The 19,801-nt window shown below is 42.9% G+C and overlaps 1 protein-coding gene across 1 annotated transcript in view; it reads right to left on the bottom strand.

Moving 5' to 3' along the window:
- faf1 (Fas (TNFRSF6) associated factor 1) overlaps positions 1–19,801 on the bottom strand; it is a 36,329-nt gene that overhangs the window by 15,146 nt on the left and 1,382 nt on the right. The window contains exons 3-12 of the mRNA XM_088394129.1: positions 19,283–19,329; positions 17,806–18,071; positions 17,634–17,725; positions 17,046–17,137; positions 12,465–12,570; positions 8,387–8,473; positions 2,670–2,765; positions 2,397–2,520; positions 2,242–2,305; positions 2,078–2,159 (exon numbers count right to left, since the gene is read on the bottom strand). Of these exons, the coding sequence (XP_088250255.1) occupies positions 2,078–2,159; positions 2,242–2,305; positions 2,397–2,520; positions 2,670–2,765; positions 8,387–8,473; positions 12,465–12,570; positions 17,046–17,137; positions 17,634–17,725; positions 17,806–18,071; positions 19,283–19,329 (1,056 nt within the window). The remainder of the gene's footprint in view (positions 1–2,077; positions 2,160–2,241; positions 2,306–2,396; positions 2,521–2,669; positions 2,766–8,386; positions 8,474–12,464; positions 12,571–17,045; positions 17,138–17,633; positions 17,726–17,805; positions 18,072–19,282; positions 19,330–19,801) is intronic.

Here is a 19,801-nt window from a genome sequence, read left to right as displayed (position 1 = left end):
ATTAAATCAATATTACAACTGTTGGACAAGCTATGACATGGCCACCAATTACTGACAAATAATGTGGGGACGGACGGTGATAACAGGTGGCCGTTCCATATCTAACAGCACAGGCTGCCTTGGATTATCTTGCTAATACCACTGACACTTGCCAGACACTAAAATACATATATGTAGAAATAAATCAGAATCTACCATGTGGCAAGATCAGCAGCTTTTTTTTTTTATTTTAAAAGTGGATGGTGTATAAATGGCAACAGATAAGAATCAGGTGTTGGGAATATTTTTAGGGGTATTTGATGAGGGGAGTAAAATGGAGAAGCAGAGGAAAGAGCAGGTAGTGATTGCAATACAGATGGCAGGCAGCTCAGTGTGGAAAAGCAAACACTTGAAAATGAAGAGCTCAAATGACTGATCTAATGACCTTGCGGACACTGTGGGAAAACACTTTTGAGATCAATGAGCAGCCACACAGGCGGTTTGCTCATAATAGCTTAACGTCGTACAAACGGAAACATGGTCCACTTTTAATCTCCAAATCTCTGCGACTTTACTCATCTTACTGGTTTTGGATTTCATGCTTGTATAATTGATGTGGCTTCTTTAAAACCTCTGCGGCTAATAAAAACTCCGCTAATGCGATCGCTATTTATTATTCGCTGTCCCGTAACTCCTTCGAGTTCACCTATCGCGTCAAGACAGAGTAGCTTGTAATTCCGAGCTCTTCATTTTATCCGTGCTTCAAAATGCCAGATGCCATCTTGGTTGTGCTCTTTCCTCTTGACTCTGAAGGGGCTATTGGTGGATTCTAAAGCGGATACTTGGCAGGGATAAATCCCCGAACTCCCCACTCTAGCGAGCTATGAATTTTGATGTGTCTTTGTGTGTGGCAGACAGCAGAGGAGTGGCCGGCAGAGGAGAGAGGGGTTAGAGTGATTAACCGCTGCGTTGATGTGGATTTAGCCGGGATCGTGGTTAGCGATGGGTGGCCTATCTCTCTGTTCGTTCTGACTAACCGCTGATCCCCAAGAGGGCTCGGCTCAGCTCGCCTCGGCGGCCCAAAGCATTTTCATTAAGGACGGATTGAGTGCATCTCAACAGCCATGCGCCTCCGTCTTCAGAAACACTTCATCAAATGTAGTGTTTTGCTTAGTGATTAGCTTCTCCCAGGCTTTGAAAGAGTGCCACTGATTCATCTGTTTATAGATTCATTATGCTGTTCCAGTTCAGTTCAATATGGCGTTAATGGAGGAGGTGGAGGCAAAGACTTTGGGTTGGTCAGATGGATGACTAAAGTTTCGATGCAATCATCCGCATATGGAAGCAAAGTGGCAAACAAGAGTTTTGTGGCCTGGCGTCTCGGATGGTTGCGACAAAACAGGACAAACAAAGAGCAGCTCAAAAAGCTTCTGTTTTCTTCCACAATTCTTTGTGCATATCCATTTTCGCTAAAGCCCGCAGCACAGTTGGCAGGCTAAATCAAGATTTCCCCGGACTAAAACAAAAAAAACAACAACAGTGAAAATGGCCTGGTGCTGAGTGCAGTACAGAAAGGGTGAACACCAGGGAGAAGGCGGCCATATTGCACCGGCTTAGGAGGTGGGATCAGCTGAGAAGCAGATGAAATGCTAAGATTCTTTTTTTCCCCCCACCATCTCAATCCTCCACTGTCACCATATTTACTTGTGTCCTCTCTGACTGATTCCTGCATGTCTAATTTTCTCCATCTCAGAGTTGTGTTCGCTCGCTGTGTGCCGGGTGATCTGAACTCCCCTAACATCTTGCTGTGTCCTCACCGTCTAATGAGAGTGTAATCCACACAAGCTGTCAGTTGATACGTGCTTCCTTAAAAGGACAAAAGGCGAAAAACACCAGGGTGGAGGTGGGGGGGGGGGGGGTGCATCTATAAATAAACCTCTGCAGCCAGGGTGAACATTTGATGGCTTTGGGGAATAATTGTAATCAACGAAACTATTCCTATCAATTTTGCAAATTGGCCAGATTGTGTGACTTTGCTCTACTATCATAATATAATTACTGTGCTGTATTGCAAAGGTCAAAATATTGGCTGACTTACTTCTCTGGCTTTTCCATAGAAGGACTCTTGAGACGCTGCCTCCAAAGACCCAATGAAGAACACTGGGTGGTTTTCTCCATACCTGCAGGAAACAAAAGAGTCCATATTGTTTCATGCTAACAGACTGCAGCTTTTGGGTTCGTAAAGCAAATTCCTGAGCTCACCTTGAAGAAAATTCAGCAGTAAAGTGCAGTAAGGCATCAGCTTCATTCTCACTATTCTCGGGCACTGCACAGGGAAATTATGCATGGTCAGCGTTTAGATGTGCTAGCGAGGCTTCGGCATGAGAGAATGTGTGACGACGGCCCACTGTACATACTCATAGGCATTTTCCGACAGGTGGAGGTGCCCGCTCCAAACATCTCGGAATCATCCACACCTAACTCTGTCGTGTACTCAAAATCATCCCCCTCGCTGTCGCTGATCATGTGGACATCTGCGCACTGTGAAATGGAAATGACTCATTTTTTTACAAATGTCAGTAACAGACGTATCTCTTTCCCATGTTTTTTTTTTTTTTTAGTTTGTATATAAACACACAATACAAAGGAGGAGAGTCATGCAAAGCATTTGTGTGTGTAAATCTAAATACCTCTTCTGTTGGTTCCTGGGCATTGGCTGGTGAGGACCTTCGGCAAACAGTGAGATGATGGCAGGGATAGTTGATCCCAGAGGCAGCTAGCGTTATCTAAGACAGGGAATAAAAAAGCCAGTCAGAAAATTCAGACTAGACCTGGCATAGGCCACATCTAGCTTAAGTCAAAATAAAACACTATTTTACTGCAAGTGGAGGGAAGAGGTGGATTCAGACAGACAATTATTTCCCAAACTTACGGTTCGTGCTCGTAATGTCATGCAAACTTCAGCTATATTTTTTGTGATGTTGATTAAATAGTAATAATGAATGGTGGTTATTTTGTTTGGCCCAATTTTATAAACCAAATAGCAGCTTTTGAAATTGGCCAATTTAATAGTTTTATATGAACACATTAAAATTTATACAGAACACAAGTTGAAGATTGTATGTTGGTGTGGCCTTTAAAAACTATTCTAATTCCTCAAATGGGCCCTTTGGAAAATCAACTGCCTGCTTCTTTCTTCGACCATATTTATTTATTGATATGCTAAGTAATAAGAAAAAAAAAAAAACCTTAAATGACTTTTACACTGAAAACGACAGACTAATGAGCTGTCAAATCCAAAGTCAGTACTGAAAATGTCAGAATGCAGTAGGGACTCATTACAAACGCTATCTGCAGGCTTAGGCCCGCGGGGACATTGACAATATAAGCTGAACAAAGCAGAGTGAAACCAAAGACACCTGCCTTTAAAAAAGCGATACGATCGGAGATTAATTGCCATCATATAACAATGTGAGGACACAACAGAAAAAAAAAAAAATCTGAGTCAATATTTCCTCAACAAGATAACATCTTAATTGCCGTCCACAAAAGCCATCAAAGGCATGACTGGCAGTAGTATCTTGCCATCTCCAGCGACGTGAATGATAGCATTGTCCGAACGATACAACACTATATTCACTGACGTGGTAATTGTGAAAGAGAAAGTGAATACAGAAAGCCCAGATGCAGCAGACTCCTTTTCTGGGAGAGTGAACTTCTAAAAAAACAGGACTGAGTCAGGGCACGCAGGCTGGGATGGGAGGGGCGGGGTTGCTCGTCCCCTGCAGAGGTGCTCTGATCTGTTCGGACACACAAAGAGCAGCTGGACGAGGTTGAATCAGGACACGATTACATGCAACGCCAATTGAGTCTGAAAAGGCCTGCGCAGACCGCAGGGAGTTGTGTGTCCTTAAAAAGAGAGTGATTCTTCATGCAGGTCTACACTTCTATGGCGGAAAAGAACACAGTGACCACTCGACCGTGTCAGCTACATTAAAACGTTTGGTGGGTAAGAAACATATGTTGATACAATTCGAATGTCCACGACACCATCTGCAGACAATTCTCACACAAAAAGTTTGTAGTCCCCCAAAATTAGTCAAAAGAGAGCTGAGGGCTGTTTAAAAACAAAATGAGGCATGTTAGAAATAAATTGGGAATTTCCGCTTCCATGTCAAAAAAAGTATTCTATTAAAATAGGGCTGCAACCAACGATTATTTAAATAACCGATTGATGATTTTTTGGTCAATCGATGAATTGGATACAAAAAAGTTTGAATTTTCAAAAACATAACATGATTTCAATTGTTCCAAAAAATGCACAAACGAAAATTAATAATGATTCGGTTACAGAAAATTGGCAAAATTAATGATACAAAAATAATCGGTCCCGTTTCATGGAGCACTACATTAATTGGATCGTATTCACTATAGAGAATCTGAAATTCCAAACATATGGAGAAATTTCAATTAAAAAAGGTATGTTGACGATTCAACGATAATCAAAAAAATAACTCCCATTGACTTGACTGTTGCGTAGTAGATTGTGTTTCTTGCGTATTACCAATTTGTATCGAGTGTACTTGAGTGTAAGTGTCACACCCCAGGAACACCAACGAAGAACACTTAACTGGATTGGCTCATATTTACTCTTGTAACTCAACTCCACTTTAGTTAGCACTCTGGGCCTCAACATTGAATAAACTTACAATTCATATTTCTCAAAGCGTGATGGAAAAGGGGACAAAACGAACGGGGCCACGAGTCGGATTTGAGAGGTGAACTACAAGTGGGCGGAAAGAGAGGTCCTAGGTGTTGAGATAGACAAACACATCAAGGGTGTGAGTCTTAAGGACTATGGCGACTATTCTGCCAAGTTTCCCCCCATCGAGTGGCAATCAAACGTGAGAATCTTAACAGCGGCCGTCGAGAGGGGATCTCCATAAACCCTTTGCCCACACTGCTCACAATGAGGGGCTTTGGTCTGAGGGCCTCATAAGTGTATAAATAAAGTTGATCACTTCCCCTGTCAAAAACAGCTTGCGGGCTTTTGGGACTGACAAGGATGCGGAGGAGGAGAAAAAAAAATTGGGAGTTGAGACTGGAGAGCCTCTCAATCCTCTTCCTGGCTTTGACCCCATGGCTTCTCCCTGATGTTGAGGTACACAAGTGCAGCTTGAAGGCTCAGTGGTGAAATGTGGAAACAAGGCTGAAGCGCCGCAGGGCATGAGAGGATGGGGTGACGAGGTTAACTCCTCCCCATAGCCACCCCGCAAATTGGCCTCTCCCACATCTTCTCACAAAAGGACCTGGCTCCTCTTTTTTGGATTCTTTTAATTAACACTTGCATTGAGGGTCCGAGCATTCAGTGGCCGATACAGGAAAAGAATGTGGCCCCCAACTCCCTCCCCTCCCGCCACTACTCTGTTACCTCGCACTCTTTTCCCCTTCTCTACCTTCATTCTTTCTGTGTTTAATTTTTTTTTCTTGTGTACACAATGTTTGGATTAGAGCGCATGGAAGTTGTGAGATAATGAAGGCTGACAACTGTGCTGATGGCAAACCTTATTCTGCTATTTCTTTCATGGGATGAATAAAAGACAAGGGCAAGCGTGACAAAATGTCTCAAGTGGATGAAACTGATGAGATTCGCTTCCCAAGATCCATTCTCAACCGTGACCTTACATCCACTCCTAACATTATTTCCGACTACGTGAAAATATACACGAGCAGGCCCGTTACGATGAAGGAAAACGGAAACTGCAACAGACGGAACACGAAGCTGAATGTCACCTGAAAGCAGACAATCGAACGAGAGCGGGGTCTCCTGAGCTTACGGCGCAGCTGTGTCGTTATGGAAACCAAAGCCCCCCCTTCACTACCTCCAAACAATAAAACTATGATTTCACAGGCCACTGTCAGGTAGAGAAGGATTCCATTAATGCCGGCTGGGAAATGGAGAGAGGCGGCTGGCCTACAAGGCGAGGCATCTCTCGGGCTCTGCAGCATTAATACATTAGCAAACACCATGAAACACTACATAAATGTCAGCAATTACAGGCCTGCAGGATGGAGAGGGGGTTGAGGGCTTGAGAGGATGAGGGGATGTAATAAAAGAATCCTGCCAATCACTCCTACAGGTAGAGAGAAAGCACTGCCAATCATATTGACTCGTGAGGCCCGCATAAAAAGGTAAGTGAAGCAGAAAAGCGCATACAATAACACTGAATAAACTCTTGTGATACATGAGTATGATCCATCCTGATCTAATTTCAAGGACCTTGAATAACTTGGAGAACAATAAACAATGAAACACACTGAGGACTAAGGCAGTACCAAGGTGACGCAACACTTATCAAAGTGAGTTTCTCAGAAATGTGAGAATTTCTTTCTGACAAACAAGTTTCGACACTTAACAATACATGACACAATTACGGGCACAATGGCATGATTCCAAGGCCTCTTTCGTTCGCAAGAAGCAAAAAAAAACTGAGTTCATATTCCAATGAACCAAGCAGTAATTAAATGACTGATTTGACTGCTGCTTGATGTGCTTAAAAAAATGAAAGAAAGGGGGGGAAAAGAAATAAATAAATGCAGGAAAAAAGAAAGAAAAAAGAAAATGGGGAAAAAAAGGAAGAAAATAGAATAAAAATGAAAGAATAAAAACAAAAAATGAAAAAAGAAAGAAAGAACCCTCACATAAACCGTCAGCAAGACCTGTGGAACTTTCCCACACGATGTTTGGCTTTTAATCGATCAATAAATAATTACCTAATTAATTAATTAAAACAAATCACGCTTCAGTTGTTAGTCAAAACTGGAGGATTTGTAAATTAATGTATGATAGTTGGGATTGTTAAAACACTGTTTGTACAATTACAGGTTTTATAAGTGCGTACAAATTTGAGTGTGAAGTCACTTTACTTTATTTCCTAAGCATATATTCTAAATTTAGAACAAGTCAACCCGAATCTCAAAAGTCTAATATATAAAACTTTTGACTTTCCCCTGTTCTTGTCCGTTGATGTTACAGACTGCTGTACAGATGGATCGGAGTTTGATTTTCAAGCCTAGACACAGTGAGTAATACGAATAATTGCAAAAACAAATACAGACCAATGTCGATTCAAGCAGACAAACACAGTAATATAACACAATTAAAGAGAAGGAAATCGACTTAAGTGGTAATCGATTCCAACGACGCCCAAGTGGTGTGAGGAGCGAAACGTAATCTCGGGCCTTTGGGCTGCCATGTTTATTGGTCCAAACCCCGGGAGATGAGACTGGGCTAATGAGCTAGACACTAACACTGGCTTGCCTACCCACCTGCTTGGCCAGCCAAGTCCCAGGCTTTCTCTGTTAATACCGTCAGACGTTTCAATAAGGGGGCTGAGGCTGAGGCAGAGGCCATTATTACACTTCTGTCTCTCTGGCTTTTTAATATCGCCTCATCCAGGTGGTGAACAGGCCCGAAACGTCTCGATAGGTCATATCAAAATAACTACCAATGGGGAACTACTGTTGAGCACTATATAAAATTTAAACAAAACTGTGATTGTCTCAAAAGGTTATGCAACAACATCTTAAGTTAAGGCTATCATATTTTTCTTTTTTTTTCTTTTTTTAAAATATAATTCTGATAAGCCACAATTCAAGAGGAATGTCTGACTTTTGTTGGTTAATTTTATTTTTTGCAAAAATACGGCGCTCATCAAAATAGTAATATTTTTTTAAGAAACACATCTAAACTGAAACTGTAATTAAGTTGCCTTTGTGAACGCAGCTTCGGGTAGGGGTGAAAAAAAAAAAAATAGAAGAAGCCAATACAATTTCTTCAGACAAAACCACAATCGCATAGATCTAAAAGGAAAACGTTAGCTTAGGGGTGAACCTAAGAATATGTGCGCAGCGGCTCCACAGTGTAGCACGATAAAGCGTCCCTTACAATTAGCATGGGAACACATACGCTGTCAAAGCCAAGCTGAGACAAAAGGGGTCAGAGGTTCCTCCAGGTTCTACTTGTGATCGGCTTGACTGTGCCGAGGATGAATGGCCGGGACGAGCGACCTCGGGATGAGTGAGGTCAGTGGGACTCAATGATGTGAGCTATAATGTCCACAGAAAGAGGGCGCGGGATGGGAGTGGACTTTGACATCTTAATTTGCTTCTGACAGATGGCTTTGGCACGGCACGGTTCCGATGCATTTTCAAATGCAATCTTAATGGTACTTAAGTGTTGGAATCAAGCCCGAGAGATCGTCAATCTCTGCCCGCATGAAGCCATTGGCAGGTAAACACAAGATAAGGCAACAAGTGGCTCAACCCAACGCTATAAATAGCGCAAGGTCGAACTATTACACAAATCAATGTGATGTCGAAAAAGTCAATTTCAGGGGGTTCTTACAGAGTCGTCAGATGCGGATGCTGGCCATCCTTCCCACTGTTGATGCCGTACTGGGATGTTGGTCAGGTCTGACACGTTCCTCTTCACCTGTAATCATAAGGAACATTAGAAATCGACGTAGTTTTACCAATGGCTAAATCTGCAATCTTTTTTTTTTTATTATTAAATAAAGTGACTACGATTACAAAAGAAGACAGAGGCTGAAGAAGAGCCACACCAAGACAAAAAAACATGGGGGCAGTGTTTTTAACATTCCTCAGATGCCATAGCTAATGCCCAGGATCAACAGCCCCACGTTCTGAAATGAACAGTATTTCTCTTCCTCCATTCACGCGCGGCTGATGCTGTATCTGCGTCGATTAATAACATTCCTTGCTTTTAAACAGTTTGTAGCCGGCAGCGCCTGGCCCAAAGGGTGCCGCCGCTGTACCGTCCAGCGGCACTGTTGCTTTAAAGGCCTAACGCCAGCCTGATGTGCGCCGGCCGAAAGGTGATCAAAGCCCACCGGTGTCTGAGCGCTGGCGGACGTGGCTTCGACTGCATTTGTTTAGCGAGATCCACAGTTTTCGGGGCCCGCGGGGCTGGACACCGATGCTGAGAAAACGGCCCATTGTAAGGCAAAGCCCACGGGTCAAATCCCGTCTTTGTAAAAAGTACTGAGGAGTGATGGATCCCCCGAGCGTACGAAAGGGGCTGCTGGCTCAGGCAGGTGGAAACTTTAAGAACGCTACAAATACTGAACTGGACTGAAGACTACAAAAGATATATTTGTCCGAAGACAGGCGTTCATGCTAATATTGCGGCTAATTGAGTTTGCATCAGGCTAGGAACAACAGTGAATTACAGCGGGCCCCGAAAAAAAAATAATAATAAATGAGTGGCACAAGGCAACCCTTTGTCCATCAATTGTGAAGCCTTCACCATACCGAGCGAGCCGACCCTTCATGATGAGAAGTCATAGCCAGGATGGAGGGCTCGGGGTCAGAGCGGGTGGCCAGTGTTATTACAGAGTGTAATATCTATGTTTGACCAGCCGCACTACAGGGATTTGCCTGACCGCCTAGCCACTCGATGAGAAGAGGGCTAAAGGGAGGAAAGGAGAGGCATAAACACTAGTAATGAAGAGACTGCTGTCAGAGGTTAAAGCAGCCTGAGAGAAACAACAAACTAATGCCCACCGCGGAGAGAGTGAAGGTGAGAGGTGGGGGACTGAGGAAGAGTGGAGACAGAAATTGAACGTGGAGGACAAGCTGCTCCCTTTGAGGAAGGAAAACACGGCGTCACATGATTCGCACCTAAGAGCAGAATTACACGTCGCAACCTTATAAAGCATAAATACGTTGTACTTGTAACATCTCAAAGTATTTAAATGTATGTTGCGGTACTTTATTGAGTTTTACGGACAGCATTGAGCCTGTCCAATACAATGTAGCAGCAATACTGTCTAATGCTGCCCCCTGTCTTCCATAAAAATAATCTAAACTGAATGATTTTTTTTCTTGGTGACGAATATGGAAAATAGAATATTGTGATAAAAGTTACCTAGAAAAAAAAATCCTCATTATTTTTGGGCGCTAGATAATATGCATTTATTGAAGGATAGATCATGACTCTAAAAAAAGTGCTTAAGGTAGGGTGTTTGGAAAAAGCCACCGAGAACACTGGTCTGCCCGAGTGCTGAGCGACAAGGCAACGCTTCTCACAGCAAAATTAATGATCCGATGATTGTAAATGCCAATTGCCTGTAATCCCCGCCTGGAAGCCAATCAAAGAGTTTCCATTAAACAGTCACAAGCTTTCTCCCTCGTGCCTCCCTTTCTTCATCTCCCCAAGGCACCAGATGTCTTTCATTCCTTTATTTTAGCCACCCTTCCTTTTCTCAACACAGCGGCCTTGTCATCTTTTGGTCCCTATATGACGCCCAGCTGCGAAACACGGATGGGCCCCGGGCCCAACCCCGGGGGGGGGCAGCGTCGGCGGGAAATCCCCAGGACAACGGGTCTGGTCACGGACAACTCGGAGCTCGGCAGCCATCTCTATTCTCCCCGCAACTTCCCTGGCAAACATTTGCTCTACAGCTTAGCTCACATGCTAGCCAGCTACTTACCCCCACACTCTTGTCTAGTAATGCCAATCAGAGTGTACCCAGTCCTGTGCTCTGGACCCGGAGAAGAAAGAAGTTAGAGACGGGACACTGGGATACACATGGAGAATGAAGGCGCAGAAAAGGAGGGGCAAGGGTAGATCCCAAAGAGCCACAAGGCAAAGCCAGAGCCTTTTGCAAAGACAAATAAGAAGACAGGACTGCGCCTATTGATATGCACAAGCAAGACCATCAGCTAGTTTTCAGCAGGACAAAAGAGTGTGCAGCCAGAGAAGGGTGCTCTGTAGTGGAGTCCATATGTCTGTGACTAGACACAGTATGAACAGAAAAGGGGAGCCAGGCGGCTTGAATATGGTGTTACTTCTTTGTTGCACTCTCAAGTTCTAGTAGTAGCACAAATACACTTGGCTATCCTGCATGGCGGAGTCACTGATGGATGGTGCAGCAGGTTTACTCGGCTGCAGGCAGAGCAGTGACTGTTTTTGTGTTCATCTCCATCGGCGCACGGTGATTGACTGGTGAACAGTAGTGGTTGAAATGTAAACTGACTTATGCTCAAAGTCAGCAGGGATAAACTCCGGTGCCTTGCAACCCGGATATAGGAAATGGATTGATGGATGCTGCATTTGATCACATTCCGTGAATTAACCAATCAAAAATGGCAATAAATAAAGAGAATCTGTTTTTTTTTTTAATTTGGTGAGAATTTCTTTTTGAGGATAGATTATGCACGACCTCAGAGCTACATTCAGAGCAAACGAAATTTATTTTGCCCTATTTGAGTTATGAAGCAATGAATCAACAATCTCATCAAAAATGACTATTTGCTTTTTTTTTTTTTTTAAACCAAGCTTACCTAAGCGTTTCAATTTCATTAACCACCCGTCTTCTATAGGAATTTCCAATTTAATTCACACCACGACGCAATTTCATTTGTGTATTGATAACTTGCAGAAGGACCTTGTCAATAACTGCCTACGTAGTGTGACAACATTATTAATCATCACAGTTAAAAAAAAAAAAAGACCTCATGCTAAAGAGTAAATATATAGAAGGGCATGGTCAACATGGGGTGAGCAGAATCCAAATCTATTCAGGTTAAAGTTCTGGGCCTCATTTTCTCTCCAGGGGTCCCCCGAGATGCCTAAAGACAAGCATGCGTAAGGAAAAGACCACAACATGGAGGCCCGTTAAAGCCCACATTGTCCCTTGGCGGCTCCCTACGGCCTCTTACGGCACCCCCGCTATGCCGACAGTCCTTAGCCTACTTTCTGGAACCGTGCTTTTCCTCCTCCCACACCACGGGGAACCCTCCCCAGTGTTTGTAATCCCAGTAGAAACACTTAAGGTTCACAGTGGGTGCTCATCAAAAACCATCTGGCTGAGAAGAAGAGAAGAAGATGAGAAAGAGGAATGGGACAGCGCAAATAGAGAGAGGCAGGAAATCAGGAGAAGTTCGGATGCTGGTTTTCCTAATCTGATCAATTACCACCATTAGAAAAACCCTGCTCGGAGCTTGATTATTATCAGTATGATCTTCACACTCATGGAGGCAGCAGTGAGCAAGCGGTAACGTCCCATTGCGACAGGGGAATGAATAATTAGTTTAAAAAAATCGGAAAAGAAATATCCATCCTCGTACCAAGTCCAATAACATTTACTTGCAGGCTAAAAAAAAACAAAAAACACTTAACGTTCTATCCAAATCAAACAATTCTTCTCAAGTGCTAAGACTAAAAGTCACTTGACTGCGATGGGGGGGCGGCGGGGGGGAACGGGCCACAGCTGCGAGAGTAATTACCTACTTGGAAACGTGATCATTTCGGATGAATAATGAATGGACGGTTGAGATAGACTAGCAATGTTCAGCAAATGGAACGAAAGCTGCGTGATGGGAAACCAGAGCACGGGAATATTACGTATGCAAGCGTGCATATTTAAAAGGATCTGCGTGGAGCCTTCGTTTGCACTTGCCTCTTGTATGGTTCGAGAGCCCGGAAAGTTGAGGCTGTAGTCCCTCTGGGCCTCACGGTGACTGATGACCAGCAGGAAGTTCTGGTTAAGCGAGTCTGGGAGAGAACTTGACAAAAGAGAGAGACAGAAATGGTAACAGGAACATGGTGTAGGAAATTAAATGCACATAAAGAGAAAAAGTACTGGTATCGGTTTTGAAAAAATTGGTATCGAGCATCTCTAATACAGTCAACTCGCTGAGTTTTTGTCGATTGTGTGACGTAGGTAAAACGAGGTGGTCAAAGATTAACAAACATTAAAAGCAACGAGTAAAAGGCAAGCTAAAACACGTTCCTAAGTGATATAGCGCTGCTCTACGGGGAGCAGGACACCTTCTCCGGGGGCTCGTCACCTACTTCACAGGTTATGTCTAAACAAGCCTGGCCAGAGCTTCACTCAAACCGCACTGACGCAAAAACAGCTTGAGGTCCTTCAATCAGCTCATTTGATAACAACCCAGCGATAATGAAATGGATGAATCAAGGTCAGCAGGATCCTCAAAAGATGACTTGAAATCATTTACCCAAAAAAAACAGATGACTGCATGGAGACATTTGGTTCAATTTTCTCAGGAAATGTTTTTGGATGTATTTTAGGACCATGTTCAGGTTTATGTAAGAAAAGTTGTCAATGAATTAGCAGCCAAAATGCTAAAGGAGACACTTTGTATGCCTGGCGTGAAGGAGGAGGCAATAAGGAATCAACTTTTGGAAGCTTCATTTACAATAAGCTGCGAGGTTAAGTAGCGTTTTGAGCAAACGCTGGGGTCTACGCGGCGGAATATCAATGGGAGGCTTAAGGGCCGAAGCAGACACTTAATCGGGGCTCAAAAACCAAGGAGAGAGGAAGACTTGGGAGAAAGAGAAGGCTGGGGGAATTCATATGTAGCATACACATTAATTATGCAATCACACTCTTAATCTGAGCAGATCTGGACGAGCTTATGCTAACAGAAGCTCAAATTTACAGTAATGACAGCATATTTACACTGACTAAAACTACGGAATCAATATGTAAATGTAATGTTTGTTGTAGCTAACCGGGGAAGATTGGAAATGTGCGGAGTGGGAAGGATGGATGCATATGTAATTGGCTTGCGCAGAAGGACGAGCGAGAGAGAGAGAGAGAGAGCGGCGGTAGGGGTAGGGACACATAAATAAGCATCTCGCTAATATCGTGATTATGTTTGGACACAATCCTGAGATACGGCTGGCAGGCAAGTCGACTTCTAAACAGACAAGAGAGCGAGGGTAAACTGACTGCAAGTGTTACTCTGTCCTTCCAGCAAAAAACGGAACATCTTATGGAGCCGCCGTGGCAGACTGACGAGCCATTTGGTGTTTGCCGTTCAAGATTTAGCTCGCTCGTTGTGTCGACGGTACAAATATAGTGGCTTAAAATATCAAATGTATAAATGTAAATGTTCGCGGTGAGTCATTTTGCGTGTCGTGTCGTCTCTCGACTGTTTCTCACATCAGGTGTGAAATTATTTATATTTTTATTTATTTATATTTATATATATTTATATTTTATTTATTATATTTTATTTATTATATTTATTTTTCTTTTTATTTTATTTCAACTTATTTTATCTTTTAATTTTATTAATATTTTATATATATATTGATGATTATGTTGAATTTGATTGAGACCGCTTTTGTTTTCATGACTTTTAAACAATTTGAAGTTCTCAAAAAATTCTAAACGTTAAGTTACTTAGCTTTGTTAAAGCTAGCTTGGAGATTTCAGTGCCAGGAAGTTTATCTCCGAGCCTCAGGCACTTGTTGGAATATACATTCTTATGGATAAATCATTTAATTGGAGTGGAAAACCCTGCAAATATATAAACTTTGACATCAAATTTACACAATAAGCCATTTTTTTCAAACGCCCATTCCGAATCCCTGCTGCCTTCATCACAAGGGTTGTAATACGGACACCTAAGTGTTTGCTTCTGTTTTTTTTAAGAGGTCTCCTTTTTTACTGAACACATAACACTCCGTGACATTCTAGGTTGACTGGCGGCGTCTGGAGGTACCTGACATGGGCATAAGGGTACCGGGGAGGAAAATGTCATTTAAATTTATAGACAGAGAAGGGAGAAGAGCGGGCTAAACAGATTGCTTTCATTCTGAGGTAAGCTGCCAGTCCCCGTGGCACAGAGCAGACTCGAGACCTTAATAAACTTGCACTGCCAAACACATGCAAGCACACAATGTGGCAAATGCATCCTTTCCACGTGCAAACAAAACTTTGGGAGTTTTCAGTTAAAAGCTCACCAAACTCAAAAACGATTGGTTGGAGGTCAGGTAGACTACGCAAGGTCATCTTACCGCCTCCAATTTTTGCATCCGCAACAAAGCAGGAGTTTGCGAACCCATTCGGGTTCTGTTGCGTTTTGCTCGACCATCGTGTCCCGAAACAGCATGCTCACTCGCGTTCCGACAAACGAGCTGTCCCTCGAAAGCATCAAAACCGGGGATGAGGTGCAATAAAAGCCCACCGACTCCTAATGAAGCAATTTTGCAATTTCAAATTTCTTTGCCGGGTCAAATGAAAATAAACCATTTTTGGGCAAACAGCCTCCAGGTGAGTATGAGCTGAGAATAAACAGAGAGGAAAGCAAAGAGGCGCATTTGAAATATTCATCAGGCCTTCATCATTTATGCAAGAGATGAGCTCCTCCTCGACACCCGCTCTTATTCACCGACATCGCCGCCGAAGCGGGCGCGCCTCAACTGTGCCATGCCAACAGCTTAGCATACCGCTAACTAAATAACTAGCGGAGATGAATATGTGCCCACAGAATCTCCCAAAAAGCCTGCAGATATATTTCTAATCAAACAAAAGAAAACTAAGAAGAGTTTACACAGCAGAGTCGTAATGACACCGCGGCGCTGTTTAATCAGCTCGTTTGGTTTTTGGACGTGTGCAAGCGCATGAGCCAAAGTCATTGCGTTGGGAGACGGTTGAATTTTAGTCAACAGAAGAGAAAAAAATAAATGAATCACGCTACAATTTGGTGGGTACATTGTGGACCTGATTCAGTACAGTCACTGAGTACAGAACAAATATTTGAGCAGATAAAATTGGTTACGATTTTAGAAAACAGCAATCTTTCAGCGAGTGTGCCTTAAATACATACTCGGGTGCTGAATCCTATTGTGTCCACAATGTGCTTATTTACGTTGGATAGTGAAAAAGTTTAATTGCATAATGTGGCTTATGTATTTGTGCAAAGTCTGCAATTGAAGTATATTACACTGCGCCAAGTTGTTCAAGTGATGAGATACCCTCGTAAATTTTAGGGTGAGGGGCTCTCCAGTACCAAACACAGATTGTGTGTACTGGATATATCAAATGTGTGAGTAGTTTATTTTTACGGCGAGCCAACAGCTTGTCTAGTCCCGCTGCAGGATACCACCGCGCCCCTTCGCTTGTGATCACTTATCCCTCGCGCTGTGTGACAGAAGGGTCATTATAGGAGCACAAATTTATACACAAACACACATGTGGGTGATCAGAGGGAGGGGTCGGCACCCTCTCCGATTCGACCCCAACTGTCCTGCACCAAAATAGCTTGACGGGATAATGAGCTCGCGACACCTAAAATGATATTGATGACACTTGGAGGAAAAGGCAAAGGGTGGCGCTAAAAAGACAGCGGTTAGACGATGACGAGAGAGACAACCCGGGAGGGGTGCGGGACCACTGTGGCGATGCCGGCCGTCGGCTGCCACTTTACACTTAGCTTTAACGAGCAGTCAAAGCGGAAACTGTGAAATGACGCGGTGGTAGCTGTCAACGCAATGTTGAGCTTTAAGAGAACTTTCTTTTGCTTCTATAGTCAGAATTAGTGGTCAGTTAGATGTTATCTTCTTTATACAAAAAAGAAAATGTTTTTTGAAGATAAATATACAAACCAAAATATTTTGACCATAATAAAGCTTTTTACCATTTAATTAGTGTGAGGTTCCGGGTAGATATTTTGGATCGGGTGATGTTTACGTGACACTGATGAAAGGACGATTGTGCGTTCAGCTGCCAACAGTGATTGTATTACTTGCTGTGGATTTACAGCAAGGTGCGTGACATTTTCCAGGGAAAGGTTGTTAATGCTGCCGGGGCATTCAGTGAGATGAATGGGACGGGTGCTGGATTAATGGAACAATCCCACAAAATCTCAAGTACCAAAAGCGCTGCTAAAAAAAATGGGCCGAACTAGTTTACAAAAAAAAAATGGTGAGATGACAATATAGTGTCAACAGCAAATACATATACATTTATATACATAGTCTGAAAAGAGAGCAAGCAACAATGTCAGCTGGGAATATACGAAAATTATTATTTACACAAGATATTGCAGCAGAAGGCATTTCTCTCAAAATGTCACAAGGAATGAGAGGAAATGGAAATAGACAAGTGATGTTTCGACTTGCAGACTTGGTAGTTATATACTGCCACCTAGTGGACTGTCTTCGCTATTACACAGCCTCATGTGTGTTGCAAGGAAGGAGGATTTTAGGAATTGAAGCCACAAACCTGTTTTTGCTGGTGCTGGCGGTAGGGGTAATGTCGGGGGTCAGGACATAGAGGCTGACGTTCCTTGGCAGGTGTAAACTTCGCAGCACCGTCTGAAGCAAAGAGACAATCTTTTGTGAAGAACAGGTTTGAGCTTGCTACAATAATAAATGGTCTGATTTGTTATAATGGAATTTGAGCGAGCTTGTTAGATGAACACTGGGAGGCAGGGAGTACAGTATACTCAGAAATGGTAATTTATTTATTTATTAAATTAATCATTAAAAAACAATTAACTGATTAGCAATATTTGTCTTTTTTTAAGAGATATTTAATTTATTTTTCACCCTTTAATTGTAGTAAGAATTCACCGAAAATGATAGTCTGTCAAAATACTGAGTCATCCTGAGTACAACATCGCAAGAATTTTGAACACTGAACAAATTGATTGAGTTTTTGCAAAATGTTTTTGTACGATTTTGCCCACATAAAAACTAATAAAAAAATAATAAAATAAAAATAGAATATAACAATGTAACTTAAATGTAATTATTCTACAAATCATTGCCAAGCCCTAGAAATAATTCTTCATTAAGAGTCTAAACTTACACTATCAGACACGTCGCCACTCTTCCATCCTTTCAGCTGCATTTTGGATACAGGAATTCCGAGCTCTGCCTCAAGAATTCGTTTGATTTCACCTAAGGGTCAAAACAAAACAAAAAGATTGCACCAAAGTGATTGACAGACATCAACGTGCTGTCCAAGTGCTGCCGCTCACCGACTGTGCTGCCTTCCTCCAGTACCAGCTCGACGGTGCGTAGCCGGTACTCCACCCGAAAGTTGAGCATCCGAGGCAGACGCTCGATGATGTGTCGGGAGGCAGGTGCGTTGGGGCAAAACGTGGAAGCCAAGGAAGACAACGGCAAAGGGGATGAAGACAAAGAGGACTGCGAAGGAACGGCGCTTTCGCTGACGACGTCGGCTGCTTCGGATTGGGTGTGAGGTCCGTACATGCTGGCCTGGCTGGCATCACTGGAAAAGTTGCTAATTTGCAACAAGATGAGATACATAATACGTGACTCCATCGGGTTAATTTCTCTTTATAAGTGAATGACAGTATGATTAAAATGTTACTAAAATATCGCCTGATAAAATATGTTTTTTATGATACTTGTCCCAAAATCGGTGTTTTGAATTTAGAGCTGTGGTCTAGTCAAAAAAATGATTGCCTCAAGTCAGGTCACCTTTCAAAATGCTTGAGCTATATTTTCTGATGCAAACTGTCAGCTTCTCCACCAACTATCCAAGAGAAGAGGATACATGGGAAAGGAAGTGTATTGTGAAACAGGAGTGCTTGTGTAGCCACCAAGTGAACTGGCTCCACTTCAAGTTACTTGAGAATTTGTGAACCGGCTGACGGTTGCCAGCCACTTAAGTAAATGTGTTGCTTGCTGGTCACACTGCCAGTCAGCATCCTTTCACGCCAGTTGAGTCCCTTTTGAAAGTGCAGCAATAATCTCATGGCCCGAGGGCCCGAACCACGCTGTGGCACATGCATACACACTCGGGCAGTGAATACGACACAATGCGGTACGACAAGAGCGGGTTCAGAGAGGCTTTGTGCGTTGGTGAGTGGCAGCTAACCGTAGATGGTGTGGTGTGAAGGGTACAAAGGAATCTTTTCTGTTCACAAACTATGTGTAATGCCAAGCTCAGATGAATGTCCCCTTGAAAAGTGTATTTTGTAATTAGTGTTTTGTGTCATGTATTGCATTCATTTGTGTTGATAAATTTCTGATAGATTTTGAAATTTGAATAAAGAGGTTAAGTTGTTGTCGTGGACACAAAAGAATGATACAAATCCATGATTTGATCGTTAAAACATGTCACCAAAGTGTATCGGCAAAGTTACAATTCCATCCAGATTTTTTATGTTATGTTCACAGTTACAGTTAAAGGCCGTGAAAAGGGGAGAAGCACAACAACAAACCTGCTTAACCCTTTTTCTGAAAGATGCTTTTGTTACCATTGTGTGATAGCACCATGACGCGTATTCACTTCATGCCACTGATTATTCTTCGGTCCTCACGCGCCCACGCAGTGAGCGACTGTGCAAATATGTCCGGCGGATCTCTCCATGACGTCACTGGTTTCATGCTCAACTTAACAGCCTTTGAGACGACAACAACCGTCCGTGCTCAAGTGTGTCGTGCACGCCAGATGTTGTTGTGTTCGTGTGGAATGGGGTCGCTTACCCTTGCAAGATGCCATTCTCTTGTGGTATCACCCCATTGATGGCAGCCTGTCATGATAGATGAAAATTAGTTTGGGTTAATTCGATCATGGCAAAGGATAGTGTGACATTTTGTGCAATGTAATGTAATAGGGATCATCTGAGTAAACATGACAGATTTAGCCTGCTTCGATGAGCCTTTGTTTGAGGAACAATTGAATCGACGCGTCCCGAACGCACGCTGTAGTCCACTGCAACAACAGACAAACTAAAAGCCAGTCAGTGCTGATATCGAGCAACGTCTGCTATGAAACTTTCTTGTGAGTAAAATAGCAAAAATACATTAAGCCCCACGCACACCAAAACATGTTTTTCAAGTGTTTACAAAAAAGTGCAAGTCATCACATTCACAGGTGCAGCGCGCATGCAAGTTGGACTCTGTGCTGTCACAATGTTGCCCATTTTCAATTCCTGCCAGCATTGGCGGAGAGCTTCCAAAATGTTTTCCCCATTACAGATGCTTTTTATTACCGCCACCGAT

This window comes from Syngnathus floridae, chromosome 13 (assembly GCF_059516105.1).
Source record: "Syngnathus floridae isolate MCC-2025c chromosome 13, RoL_Sflo_1.0, whole genome shotgun sequence".
Classification (NCBI taxonomy): Eukaryota; Metazoa; Chordata; class Actinopteri; order Syngnathiformes; family Syngnathidae; genus Syngnathus; species Syngnathus floridae.
This window is presented reverse-complemented; position numbering and strand designations above follow the sequence as displayed.